This window comes from Micromys minutus (assembly GCF_963924665.1).
Source record: "Micromys minutus genome assembly, chromosome: 9".
Lineage (NCBI taxonomy): Eukaryota > Metazoa > Chordata > Mammalia > Rodentia > Muridae > Micromys > Micromys minutus.
This window is the reverse complement of record NC_137978.1, coordinates 56,187,686-56,202,306: the sequence shown is the minus strand read 5'-3', so window position 1 is coordinate 56,202,306 and position 14,621 is coordinate 56,187,686. Positions and strand designations below refer to the sequence as shown.

At 43.2% G+C, this 14,621-nt stretch overlaps 1 protein-coding gene across 3 annotated transcripts in view; it reads left to right on the top strand.

Moving 5' to 3' along the window:
• The window catches only part of PRDM2 (PR/SET domain 2), a 59,730-nt gene that overhangs the window by 21,366 nt on the left and 23,743 nt on the right, over positions 1-14,621 (top strand). For 2 of the 3 annotated variants that reach the window (XM_080921437.1, XM_080921438.1), the window contains exons 4-5: positions 5,391-5,501; positions 10,146-14,523. In XM_080921437.1, coding sequence (XP_080777563.1) covers positions 5,391-5,501; positions 10,146-14,523 — 4,489 coding nt within the window. Of the gene's footprint in view, positions 1-1,796; positions 1,827-5,390; positions 5,502-10,145; positions 14,524-14,621 lie in introns of those variants that run through there. The other variant, XM_080921439.1, reaches the window with a different exon arrangement.

Sequence of the window (14,621 nt, the reverse complement as noted above, 5' to 3'; positions counted from 1 at the left end):
GAGAATTGAAGTACCAGGGTGGATACTGACTTGATATATTGTGACTTGAGGCAGTTCACATAATAATGTGAAATTTAAAGCTGTGTTTGAGGTTAAGGGACCTGGATATAGGCTTCAAAGTTCTTCATGGTGTTCTGTTTGTTCACCTTTGACTAAGGCATCTCTTCTGCTCCCACACCTCTTACCCATGGTGTAGTCACTGAGCCCGTGCACCTCTCTTTCATTCTAGCTCTCTGTTTGTTGAAGTCTTTGTGTAGCCTACTGTGAAAGCATACTTCCGGTTGTCAGATTTCCTTCCCCTGAGGGACAGGAAGAAAGAAAGACCATGCAGAAGCAGGAGATTGTGGACGGGAATGCTGTGATGTCAGGAAGGATTCTAGGGATGGAGAATATTTTATCCCATTGTCAGGGGAAGAAGACAAGACAAAAGAAATGGAAGGAACATTGAACTTGAAATTATGACCTTAGTGGTAATCATGGAAAATGGACTTTGTTGGATTGGTGGCAGCAGAAGTTGAGTTGCTGGGAAGTTGGTCTGGTTGAATGCTGAGGATTAGGAGGCAGTGGACAGCCCAGGCTGATGGTCTCTGTTGATTTTGTTGGTCTGCCACTCAGGCCTTCAGTGATCTTTCATGGTGAAGTTTAGCCTCACAATAATCCTGGTTAACTGTCTATGTCTAAGGACAAGGACAGTATGAACTCCAAAGAAAGATCCATGGGCCTGGCTTTTGTGCTGCCCTAATTTTGTTGAGACTGAAGAGTCGACTAACTCCCCAGTGAGGAGGCAACACACAGAGAGTTCATTGGACTTCTAAAATTAGTTCATTTAAATGATAATATGCAGGAGCTTCACTGTTGTGCTGAATTTTTAATGTCGCTTGTGCAAACCTAGAATTTTCATTTTCTTTGTTGCCTGAACATTTTTAAGTGAAACATTATTCTCTATTATTTCCTGTTGTTTGTCTAGTTTATTTGGATAGTAGAACATAATCTGGATCTGGGTTAAATTATTAATGTGCTGCCTTAAGCAATTTTGATTTTGCAACTCCCACCTTGGGCACTAGCAGTAGAAGGCTGTCCATTGTCTACGAAAGCAGCCATTTCAGCTGTTGTGTCTTTATATGGCAGCTGTTTGGTTAGAAACGCCTGTTTCCTTGCTGAATCATGTTTGTTCAGGGCAGAGATCTGTGCTATTGACTGATACTTTTTTTATGTAAAGTAAAATGAAAATGGAAGAGCACTTCCTTCCAACTTGACTGGCTTCCTTCTGCTGAGTGTGTAGATGCTTTATGTATCTGCTTCATTTACCAGTAATGGGTGCCAAGGATGGGTGTGCTGACTGAGGCATTAGGAGATGGCTGCAGGAGAAAGAGCACTTTGAGCAGTGTTTTCTTCCCTAATTATGGTGCCAGGTAGACACTTCCCACCTCTGATCTACAGGTGTCTCTAGTACAGGCATGGGTTGGTACTTTGAGGTCTTCTAGAAGAATGGTCTGTAGGTGGCGTCATTGTCATGTCTTACAACATAGGCATGGTATAAACCTGACAGCCTAAGTTAGGATCTTAACTTCAGCAACTAAGTACATAGGAGTGGCCTTTTTTGGGGGGTATATGAGAGACTTGATGACATGGATAATTGCTCTTTGTCTTGTTTTTTCTTCATCTTTATGTGCACATTTCTTCCTCTACACATCAGGTGTTGTCTCATGCTATTCTTTGTCATTTCCATTTCATTCTCCTCATGTTTCATTCCTGTATCTTTCTTGTCTAGACCAAGTGGAGCAGCCGGGTGGCAGTAGCGCCATGTAGGACCCTGCAGGACCCTGGTAAGTGCACTTGTGTGCTTGCCAGACACCCAGTGGTGCCTCTTGCCTCAGAGATAAGACAAGTCCCCTGTCCCTTCAGAAAGTCCTGATAGGTCATATTGTTTTCTCTTTTAATCTTTTTTAATGTAGCAGACAGAAACCAAGTACCTGGAAAATTCCTGCTTAAGGAAACGTGTCCATCAGTACTGGTGTGGTGCCAGACACTCACATTAAGTCAGAGCAGGATTTAATTTGTTTCTCTGTTCGTTGTCTAAACCTTTAGTTTCGTTCACAAAATTTACCCTGATGAAGCAGACAGGAGTACTTTAGGTGTTCCCTTCCATTCCTAATCAAAGGGCCTCAAAAGTATCTTGATAAATGGTTCTAATTGAGAAATTTTGATGTTTTAGCTCCATGAACAAATGATAGTTTTGCTAAATTTCTGTTGCCACATAAATTCATTGTTGTTCCTAAGTTACTTTGGTGGTTTCATGTCTTCATCTTTGGGATTAGTTTATTGTTGTTATGTTAGTATTTAGCATAATTTTAACAAATATGTAGACTATGGAGTCTCATGTCCGTAGTAACCTCAAATATAGTGAGTGCACCAGTCTAGTCCAGTGCTCTGATATTTGAGAGAGCTCCCACAGAGAACTGGGGAGACTTTGTGCTGGGTTTTCAATTTGAGGCTGACACACACTGAGAATTGAAGCATGGAGTTTGGGTAGAGCTTCCTTCCCCTCTGCAATATGCTGTGAAACATATCCTGGTGAATCAGCAATCCCCACAACAGACAGTTATAGGACTGAGAGTGTCACGTGTGCTCTGCATAAGAAACCAGATGGATTAACTGCTGTTTGTAACTCTTGTTAGTCCTCTGAGAAAGGTACATGAGGTGGGTATTCATCCTGATATCTATCTTGATATGGTCTGTCCTCACAAAGGATTGCATTTCCATGGTGGCTGTGGCTTTACAGTAAATACCTGGGGTGTATTAGTCAGGGTTCTCTAGAGTCACAGAACTTATGGGTAGTCTCTATATAGTAAGGAATTTGTTGGTGACTTACAGTAGTCAAACTGAAGTCCGAGGATCTAGCAGATGCGCAGTTCCATAAGGCAAGCAGGGGAAGAGAGCCAGCCTTCCTTCTTCCAATGTCCTTATGTAGGTCTCCAACAGAAGGTATGTCCTAGATTAAAGGTATGTACCACCATGCCTGGATATGGGACTTGCTTTGTCCCAGATGACCTTGAGCTCAGAGATCTCCTTGCCTTAGTGTCCTAAGATTCATAGTCTCTATGCCTCAATGTCAGGATCAAATGTGGGCCTCCCAATTCTGGATTGTGGTTCATTCCAGATATAGTCAAGTTGACAACCAGGAATAGCCACTACATGGGGAGTACTAAATAAACTTAATGAGGAGTTTAGAAAGGGACATGTGGCATGAACTAGCCATTTTAAGGGTGTTTTTGTTTTAAGGCAGAGAATACAATGTAACATAGCATTTACTTTTCACATGCTTAAGCAGCTAAATTTTGAGTATACCACACTGCTTGTTTTATGATAATAGAAGTATATTTAATGTTCCGTTTTCATATGCCTGGTGTGTTTCATGTTTCTCCTTGTGCTACAGCACTTTGGCTGTAGAAAATCTTTGAATTTCATTGCCAGAGTATTTTGGTTAACAAGTTGATGCCTGTTTCTATTAAATTTTACAATGTGCTTTATTTCTGATGAATCTGAAGCTTATTGCAGAGGGCATGTTTAGATTACAATTCTCCATTTGAAAACCTGTAGTTACAGTAAAGGTCCTGTTTCTTGGCCTGCTGAGGGCATGGGGAGTCCTGATTACACCAAGTACTGGTAGTAAGAAAAAGATGTGCTTTTGATTTGGGGCGGGGGGCATTTCTCTAACTTTTGAGTATCTGAGGGTTCTGCTGCTGGCCTTGTGATGCTGGGCCAGTTCAACTGCCCTATACCATCAGATTGTTATTTGTGTTTTTGTTTGTGGTTAGCATGCATTTTGTTTGGAGTTACTAATCTGATTGAGACTGAGCATCACACACAGGAAGGACATAGACACAGAAGACAAGGAATTGTTGAAGGGGAGAGAATCTGTTTCTATTCAACACAAATCCTTCCAAAGCTTGAGTCAGCAATTACCTGGCTCAGATGAACTGGGCAGTGTACAGGAGAATCGGCAGAGCCACTGTGGACGTGCCTGCGTGTCTGCCTTGTGAGGTGCCTATGAGGATGTCTTCACCTGGAGATGGCATTATTCATCCATTGCTATGATCCTTAGCTTCTCATCAGTGTGGGTGAGCTTTGGGTCATAGCACTTTCTTGTGTTCATAACCACTTTAGGTACATGTGGAAAGGAACATGTGTGCATACTGTTGGGAACTTCTAACCATATTGTTGACCTCTTCCTCTCCCCCCCCCCCCCATCTTCCCAAGGAAACAGAACAAACCAAGCCTGTTTTTAGCTGATGAATTGGGCACTTAAAGTGATATCTCAGGACTTCCCTTTGAAAGACTAACAAATAGTGTTTTGTGTAGTCTTCTTGTTAACAGATTTTTATCAAAATCTTTTAAATTAGTACTTTATATTATAGTTGATTTCCGTACTTTTAATCTTATGCCATTTTTGTGTTCTAACATTAAAACCATCTGTTGTCTTCATTTTAGCTGATGATCTACTATTTGAGACGATAGAGAATTTGATTTCTCTGTGTTCCATAGTGATGAGTAGTTTTTTGTCTGTCTTTGACTAAGGTGGTTATGGGGGAGGCAGGAGGTTTGTTCAGGAAAAGCAGGGAAGCTTTTCTTAGGGAAGTGGACTATGGTGAGGAGAATCATCCAGAAGAGAAGGAAGTGCTGGGAAGGGACTTGAGACTCACCTGGATCTGGTAACTACGGGTTACCATTTGGAGTCAGTACTGCAGTATACTGTGTTCCTTTGGGCTTCAGTTCATTGTTGCAGCTTCTCAGAAGTCGTGGTTTGGTTTAACTTTCTATAGTTTGGGATCACATGGAGTGTAGTTAGTATTTCCTGAACTTTGTGTGCCTCCACATTATTAATGAAATAAGGGCCACATTTGTGATTTCTCTGCATTTGAGAAAGGCCATATTTATCCCTTACAATGCAGTGCAATGTCTACTTCCAAAGTCGAAGTTGCAGTTATAGATTATTCTATCTTGACCAATAAAACATTTTAAGTTACTGGTATACTTACTGTTTCTCTAATACGTGTCTTTCCGTATTTATATGATTTCAAACTTCCTTGATTCTAAAGTTTTTTATATCAGTATTATTAAGTTTTGGGAATACATTGTTCATCAATTTGATAGCTATTGTGATGTGAGACTAAAGAACAAACATCTTTAAAAAAGAAAAATGCAGGACTTACTAGTTTCTTTCTTTTTCTGACAGATTTGATGTTATTTAGTCACTAGCCATTCTTTTCTTTGGAAATCCAAAATGATAATTGCCTATAAATACAGTCTACTTTGGCTTGGGTTAATAATTGTCTCAAGGATCAGAGTATCATGAATGAATGAGTAAATAAATATATGCTGTGTTTCAGGGAAGAAGAAATCGCAAGAGAATAAAAACAAAGGCACCAGAACCCACACTGCACAGCTGAAGGCAAGCGAGCTGGACTCCACCTTTGCAAACATGAGGGGCTCTGCAGAAGGTAAGTGCTGGCCATGCTCTGGATATGTGTTAACCGCTTCTTTTCACATTTTGTCCTGGCTAACCCACCTGAGAAATGCCCGAGAACTATAGAGAACGTAATCACCAAATAAGCGGTCTTGAGTTTACTGTAGTAAGCTGAACTTTGCAAAACCCTACTTCCTCTTCAGAATGAAATTATTCTCCCCATAAAATGAAATAAAACATACAACATGGTTATATTTATAAAGAGAAACAGGCAGAGTGACTCAAGCCTTTAATCTCAGCACCAGAGAGGCAGAAGCAGGTGGGTCTGAGTTCAAGGCCTATAGAGTGAGACTAACTAAAATTTTTTCCAGATCAATACATAGATGATAGGTAGATACATACATACGTATGTTGAGTGTCATATAAACAAAGAAGACTCCTAGGATACTAGCAATGTGACATTCTGATTTGCTCAGTAATTACAGGGGAGTATTTATACTTGGGAAAAAATTGACTTGTGATACACTTTATGATTCATCTGTACTAGCGTGCATATCTTCAGTTAAACATATACTTACAAATATCAGACATTTTTTATTTTTAGCAGAACAAAAAGTGTTTCTACTTCATATCAGAATTTAAAAATTGTACTTTGTTTCTCTCTACAGAGTTCTGTCTTTTTACATGATGATGCCTTTGAGCACTGACATTTCAGATCTTTCATGATGTGAGAGTTTAAAGAAGCAGTTTGAAAGCTAATCACTCAATTTGTTTAGCACAGTTGAGTCTCCATATTTGGGACTTCTGTGTGCCTCAGTTTGTTATAGGCGAATTTACATAGATAGGAACTTGTTCAAATTGTTCATTGTGACACGGACAGGCAGATTTCAGAATAGAGACTTGTGATTCTTGCAAAAAACATCTGTGAATGGGAACCTTGGGGAGGTCAGTATTTTGAATACCTTTTATGGCCATTTAATTTGCCCTGTTTGTGATGATAACATCAAAAGAATCACAGGTTTTATTCCCCTTTGAGAATCAAGAATGGATTGGTTCATAGTAAGTGATGTGTACATGGGCCTTAGGTTGGCTGAGGGAGTCAGGTAGAAGGTCAGTGTGATTTTTAAACAGAGTCCGGCCCCTTTCATCCCCAAACCTCCCTTTGTGCTTGACACAGTGAGAAGTCAGAAAACTTCAGTTCCTAGTCTAAGTCTAACTTTTGCCTCCTGAGAGCAGCAGTTTGAGCAATACAAAAAAAAAAAAGGCAAAACAATTTTTATTTTAAAGTGGAGTTTGAGGGCGGGCACTGCTTAGTACATGTCTTTAATCCCAACAGTTCTGGGACAGCCAGAGCCACACAAAAAAACCCTGTCTTAAGACACCACTAACAACAAAAGGAGAGTTTGAAATTTTAAGAGATCTCTTTAGTAACTCAGGAGTTAAATTTTTCCTGCTCTGCCATAAAACTACGGAAAAGACACTTGATATACTTAAGGCCCAGTGTTTGGCACTGGGTCATCATGTGCCCAAGGTCTCCCAGCCCTGTCTGAAAGCCCAAGAACAAAATAGTTTTATGCTTAGGAGTCACTACACCGTGAGGAAATCTGTTTTAAAGGGTATCCCATTAGGAAGGTTGAAAACACTGAAATATATAGTTTCAAACCAGATTGATCACCAGTTATAGGGAACAGCTTTCAAAACTAAGGAAACCATAGATTATCACAAAAAACAAATTCTAGAAAGACATTTTGAGTCAGCATATTTGTGCTATTATATTGGCTATTTTGCCCAGTGTTCCTGGTGTCTATTGAAAATGTATCTAGGGTTGGAGAGATGCCTCCATGGTTAAGAGCACCAACTCTTCCAGAGGTCCTGAGTTCAATTTCCAGCAACCACATGGTGGCTCACAACCATCTGTAATGGGATCTGACGCCCTCTACTGGTGTGTCTAAAGACAGCTACAGTGTACTTATAGAATAAATAAATGTCTGAAGACAGCTACAGTGTACTTATAGAATAAATAAATAAATAAACAAATCTTTAAAAGAAAGAAAGAAAATGTATCTGAAAGCACATATGAAATGTGCTATTACCACCATTGACTGCTCTCCCGGCTTGTTGAAAGCACACAGAGCTATCAACTGTGTCCAAGGGGGGGAAACGTGATTTCTATTTAGAAACAGGAGCTTACTGCTAATGAAGCAGAAGCAGATGGTAGAAGTAGGATCCTCTTTCTAGGAAATAGCAAGAGGGTTGAGGTCTGGGGTTTTAAGTGAGCTTATGTTCCTAACTTACATTTGTAGAGACTGTAGCATTCGTCCACTCTGTAGCATCTCCTCCCTCCACTGTTCCCTGTCACTTGGCCCACTCTTTCTGCCTTTGTCTTATGGCGTATTGTTCAACAGCACCACGTTTGCCTTGGTCTCAGCATTCAAGCCTTTCTCTCACTCTCTTTAGCTACCTTGTAGTTCAAGTTTCCCAAATGACTCTTCTGTATTTAGATGCCATACTGGATGCTATTTAATCCCCTGTTGTGATTGCCCTTTTTGCCGTTTCCTCTCTACTCTTGATATTTACTAGCCTTGGGTTTAGCCTACAGAGCACATGTCACACTACTCTTCCACAAATATGACTGACAGTTGCTTGCTTGCCTTGTGTAGCTTCTGCCAGAGTAAAACTGAACTTTGTAATAGTTTTATCCTGCTTTGAACTTAGGACATATGTGGGAGGTAGGGACAAGTGTCCTGGCAGTCTTGTGTGACCTGTGCTGTCTGCTGTGTATGTATATATATATATATATCCCTGTATGCTCCATAGGGATCTGCCGGGAAACTAGCCTAGAAAACCGTAGCTTTGCTGCCTCCTTCACAGAGTTTTCTGGACTCTGAGGTGACTATGGAAAAAGGGGCTGGATCCAATAGCGCAGCAGGCCATCCATCTTACTGGGCTGGTGATTTGTAGCCCCCTCCACCAGCATTCATTATGCACCTTCTCACATCTTCGCTCTGAAGAGTCTTGTATCCTCTTCCATCCAAAAGCCCATTCTCTTCCTTTATAGAGAACCTTGAAAGAGTTGCTGTTCCGTCTATGTCCTTTCTTCCCTCTGATAATTTGTCCTCACTGTTCTGCTGTGGCTGTTGTTTTGGTCCCCAGACCTCTCTGTTGGCAGATGGAACACACCAGCCTCCTGAAGCTGTGGACTGAGTGAACCATTCCTTCCTTGTGATTTGTTTCTTGGCCATTCCTCATTCTTAAATCCTAGTTTGTGTTCTGTTGCTATGATAAAACAGTGACCAAGAGCAGCTTTGGGGAAGAAGTGATTTATTTGGTTTGTGAGTTATGGCTCATTGTTGAGGGAAGATGAGGCAGGAACTGAAAGAGTAACCGTGGAGGAACACTACTGTATTGGCTTGCTTCAAAGCTGATACTCAGCACCTTACTTATATAGCCTGGGACCATATGCCCAATGGTTTACATTGCCCACAGTGAACTGGACCCTCCCACACCAACCATCAATCAAGAAAATGCCCGTAGACACACCTATAGGTTAATGTCATAGAGGCAGTTCCCCAGTTGAGTTTCCCTCGTCCCTGATAAGTTAAGCTAACAGAGATGATTAGCCTCTCACTGTCTGGGACATAGTCCTTCCCTGTTGTCCGTTTTCTAGGTAATGTGCAGTCTATTGTTCATCAGCTCTCCTCATAAACAGCTTCGTTTCCAAAATACATGTTCTTGGGGTCTGGTTACTTTCTACTATGTTCCCCAGCCTACTACCTCTCCTGGAACAGTGAGCTTTCTTGCCTACCTCCTTCCCTCATTCACATAGGTTTTTCATTTTCTTACCACTGAGCAACATGATTCTCTTGAAAGTGAAGCTAAATGACTTCTCTGTTAGAACTACCTGCAGTTTCTCTTTGATTTGGTAATGGGCATCTTCTCATGGTATCTTACCTCAGTACTGGGTTACCCTAGTCTCATCTCCTGCCCTTTCCAACTCTCTTCTACAGCCTTCCTAACTTTGAACCTGCTTAGTGCCATCTTGACTTAGGGATAGCTTATGTATTTTATTTGCTGCTGCCTTTGCCCAAGGTATTCTGTCTACCAGATGATTGCATGGCTTTTTTTTTTTTTTTTTTTTTTTTTTTTTTTTTGAATTAAATGTCTCTGATCAACTGTGGCCTCTTTAGCAAGCCCTCTCTGGCTTGTCTAATTCAGGTGGGAATGAGCATAAACTCACAAGTGATTGGAAATTGCTGTTTTATTCAGTAAAGTACTTCTTAGTTTTCTAAGAGATAGAAAGTGTCTTTCTTTGACTAGAAGAGTAGATTTCATTATCTAGAACAAGTTCCATTCTTCAGGTACAAAGAAATTGAATTTGCAGCCAGACTCATTGGTTGATACTGGCTATTCCAACACAGTTGTAAGGCACTAGTTTTTATGAACAGAAAAGCTTAGTACCCTGTGGACATGCTTATCCTGTTATGTATCCAGAGTGTTGCCCAGTCCTCAGCAGTCCCCTTTATTTAAATCAGTGGAAGGAATTTGCACCCAGTTCAACCTCCAAATGAACTATTTTTGTTCACATATCTTATCAGCTTCCAGCAGTAGAGTCTTAGGAGTTGATTACACAGCAGCTACTATGCCTTTATTTCTGTGCTTCTTCCTCTGTGCATCTTAGGTTCAAAAGAAGAGGATGAGAAGCCTTTGGCTTCTGCACCTGAGCAGCCAGCCCTTCTGCCAGAGGTGGTAAGCCAAGACGCAGTTCCACAGGTGGCCATCCCTCTCCCTGCCTGCGAGTCACAGCCAGAGGAAGATGGGAAACAAGAAGTCACAGACTATGAGGTCAATGATATAGAGGAAGAGGAGGAGGAAGAGGAGCTGGAGGAAGAAGAGGAGGAGGAGGAGTTGGGAGAAGATGGGGAGGAAGAAGCAAACATACCTAATGAAAGCTCAGTAAAAGAGCCAGAAATACGGTGTGAAGAAAAGCCAGAAGATTTATTAGAAGAGACACAGAGCATGTCAAATGAAATTTCCGAAGACTCTCCAGATGTGACTCCTCCTCTTCACATCCCCAGGGCTAGAGAGGAGGCCAGCGGTGATGTGCTTGAGACGTTTATGTTTCCGTGTCAGCACTGTGAAAGAAAATTTGCAACGAAGCAGGGGCTAGAGCGTCACATGCACATCCACATTTCCACAATCAATCATGCTTTCAAGTGCAAGTACTGTGGAAAACCATTTGGCACACAGATTAACAGGAGGCGACATGAACGTCGCCACGAAACTGGGTTGAAGAGAAGGCCCAGTATGACGTTACAGCCCTCAGAGGATCCAGATGATGGCAAGGGGGAAAATGTTACTTCTAAAGCTGAGTCAAGCCCACCTCAACTTGGGCAAGAATGTTTGATATTGAACTCAGACAAAACTTCACAGGAAATAGTGAATTCATCATTTGTGGAAGAAAATGGTGAAGTTAAAGAACTTCATCCGTGCAAATACTGCAAAAAGGTATTTGGAACTCACACCAATATGAGACGACATCAGCGTAGAGTTCATGAACGCCACCTGATTCCCAAAGGTGTCAGGCGAAAAGGAGGACTCCTGGAAGAGCCGCAGCCACCAGCAGAGCAGGCCCCACCCTCCCAGAATGTCTATGTACCAAGCACAGAGCCAGAGGAGGAAGGGGAAACAGATGATGTGTACATCATGGACATTTCTAGCAACATCTCTGAGAACCTAAATTACTATATTGACGGTAAAATTCAGACCAACAACAGCACTAGTAATTGTGATGTGATTGAGATGGAATCTAATTCTGCACATTTGTATGGCATAGATTGTCTGCTTACTCCAGTAACTGTGGAGATTACTCAAAATATAAAGAGCACTCAGGTCTCTGTGTCAGATGATCTTCTCAAAGAATCCCCCAGCAGCACAAATTGTGAGTCTAAAAAACGGAGGACTGCCAGTCCACCTGTGCTCCCCAAAATTAAAGCGGAGACAGATTCTGATTCCACGGCACCGTCTTGTTCCTTAAGTCTGCCTCTGAGCATATCAACAACTGAGGTGGTATCTTTCCATAAAGAGAAGGGTGTCTATTTGTCTTCAAAGCTCAAGCAGCTTCTTCAGACCCAGGACAAGCTGACTCCTCCTGCCGGGATCTCAGCAGCTGAGATTCCTAAGTTAGGTCCCGTGTGTGTATCTGCTCCTGCATCCATGTTACCTGTGACTTCTAGTAGGTTTAAGAGACGCACCAGCTCTCCACCCAGTTCTCCACAGCACAGCCCTGCCCTTCGAGACTTTGGAAAACCAAATGATGGGAAAACAGGATGGACAGACACAGTTCTGACTTCTAAGAAACCCAAGTTAGAAAGTTGCAGTGACTCCCCAGCATGGAGTTTGTCTGGGAGAGATGAGAAAGAAACTGGAAGCCCTCCTTGCTTTGACGAATACAAAATACCAAAAGAATGGGCAGCCAATTCTACTTTTAGCAGTGTGTGCAACCAACAACCATTGGATTTATCCAGCGGGGTTAAACAGAAATCAGAGGGCACAGGCAAGACTCCAGTCCCATGGGAATCTGTATTGGATCTCAGTGTGCATAAAAAGCCTTGTGATTCTGAAGGCAAGGAATTCAAAGAGAACCATCTGGCACAGCCAGCTGCAAAAAAGAAAAAGCCAACCACCTGCATGCTACAAAAGGTTCTTCTCAATGAGTATAATGGTGTTAGCTTACCTACAGAAACCACAGCAGAGGTGACCAGGAGCCCGAGTCCTTGTAAATCCCCAGACACACAGCCAGATCCTGAACTTGGTCCTAACTCGAGTTGCTCAGCCCCCACTGCTGAGTCTCCACCTGAAGTTGTTGGCCCTTCATCACCCTCTCTCCAGACAGCTTCCCTGCCTTCTGGTCAGCTGCCTCCTCTCTTGACTCCCACAGAGCCTTCTTCCCCTCCCCCCTGCCCTCCTGTGTTAACTGTTGCTACTCCACCACCTCCCCTCCTTCCGACTGTTCCTCTCTCCCACCCCTCTCCTGATGCCTCTCCTCAGCAGTGCCCCTCTCCATTCTCACAGGCCACTGCTCAGTCTCCTCTTCCCATTCTTTCCCCAACAGTATCCCCCTCCCCCTCTCCCATCCCTCCTGTGGAGCCACTCATGTCTGCTGCTTCACCTGGTCCTCCAACACTTTCTTCCTCTTCCTCCTCCTCCTTCTCTTCTTCTTCATGCTCCTCCACCTCCCCCTCACCACCCCCTCTCTCAGCAGTGTCATCTGTGGTTTCCTCTGGGGACAACCTGGAAGCGTCTCTCCCTGCAATAACGTTCAAACAGGAGGAGTCAGAGAGTGGAGGTCTGAAACCCAAGGAAGAGGCCCCACCTGCAGGTGGACAGAGTGTTGTCCAAGAGACATTCAGCAAAAACTTTGTTTGCAATGTCTGTGAATCACCTTTTCTTTCCATTAAAGACCTAACCAAACATTTATCTGTTCATGCTGAAGAATGGCCCTTCAAATGTGAGTTTTGTGTGCAGCTTTTTAAGGGTAAGACTGATCTGTCAGAGCATCGATTTCTGCTTCATGGAGTCGGGAATATCTTTGTGTGTTCTGTATGTAAGAAAGAGTTTGCCTTCTTATGCAACTTGCAGCAGCACCAGCGTGACCTCCACCCAGATGAGGTGTGCACACACCATGAGTTTGAAAGCGGGACCCTGAGGCCCCAGAACTTCACAGATCCCAGCAAGGCCCATCTGGAGCACATGCCAAGTTTGCCAGAAGAGCCTTTGGAAACTTCTAGAGAGGAGGAGTTAAATGATTCCTCTGAAGAGCTTTACACAACCATCAAAATAATGGCTTCTGGGATAAAGACAAAAGATCCAGATGTTCGACTTGGTCTCAACCAGCACTACCCGAGCTTTAAACCACCTCCATTTCAGTACCACCATCGAAACCCTATGGGGATTGGGGTGACAGCCACAAACTTCACCACCCACAATATTCCACAGACTTTCACTACTGCCATTCGCTGCACAAAGTGTGGAAAGGGTGTTGATAACATGCCTGAGCTGCATAAGCATATCCTGGCGTGTGCGTCTGCAAGTGACAAGAAGAGGTACACCCCTAAGAAAAACCCAGTGCCCCTGAAACAAACTGTGCAGCCCAAAAATGGAATGGTGGTTTTAGACAACTCTGGGAAAAATGCCTTCAGACGGATGGGGCAGCCCAAGAGACTGAGCTTCAATGTTGAACTCGGCAAAATGTCTCCAAATAAGCTCAAGTTAAGTGCGCTGAAGAAGAAAAATCAGCTGGTACAGAAAGCAATCCTTCAGAAGAACAGATCTGCAAAGCAGAAGGCAGACCAGAGAGATACTCCCGAGGCCTCCTCACACATCTGCCCTTATTGTGACAGGGAGTTCACATACATCGGCAGCCTGAATAAGCATGCCGCTTTCAGCTGTCCCAAAAAACCCCTTTCTCCTTCCAAAAGAAAAGTTTCCCATTCATCTAAGAAAGGTGGCCATGCATCATCTGCTAGCAGTGACAGAAGCAGCAGCAGCAGCAGCAACTCCCGAAGGCGGACTGCAGATGCAGAGATCAAGATGCAGAGCATGCAGGCACCCTTGGGCAAGACCAGAGCTCGGAGTACCGGCCCTGCCCAAGCCTCACTGCCCTCCTCCTCCTTCAGATCCAGACAGAATGTCAAATTTGCAGCTTCAGTCAAATCCAAAAAAGCAAGCTCTTCATCCTTGAGGAATTCCAGTCCCATAAGAATGGCCAAAATTACTCACGTTGAGGGCAAAAAATCCAAAGCTGTTGCCAAGAGTCATTCTACTCAGCTCTCAAGCAAATCATCCCGAAGCCTGCATGTGAGAGTGCAGAAGAGCAAAGCTGTTCTGCAGAGCAAGACTGCCTTGGCCAGTAAGAAAAGAACAGACCGGTTCATAGTCAAATCTAGAGAGCGGAGCGGGGGCCCAATCACCCGAAGCCTTCAGCTGGCAGCTGCTGCGGACCTGAGTGAGAGCAGGAGAGAGGACAGCAGTGCCAGGCATGAGCTGAAGGACTTCAGGTAAGCCCAGAGCTCGGGGAGGTGAGGACTGCTGGAGTAGTAGCTGGCCTGGAGGATCTGTCCTCCCATAAAATACTGACATGAGCATTTTAGCAGTG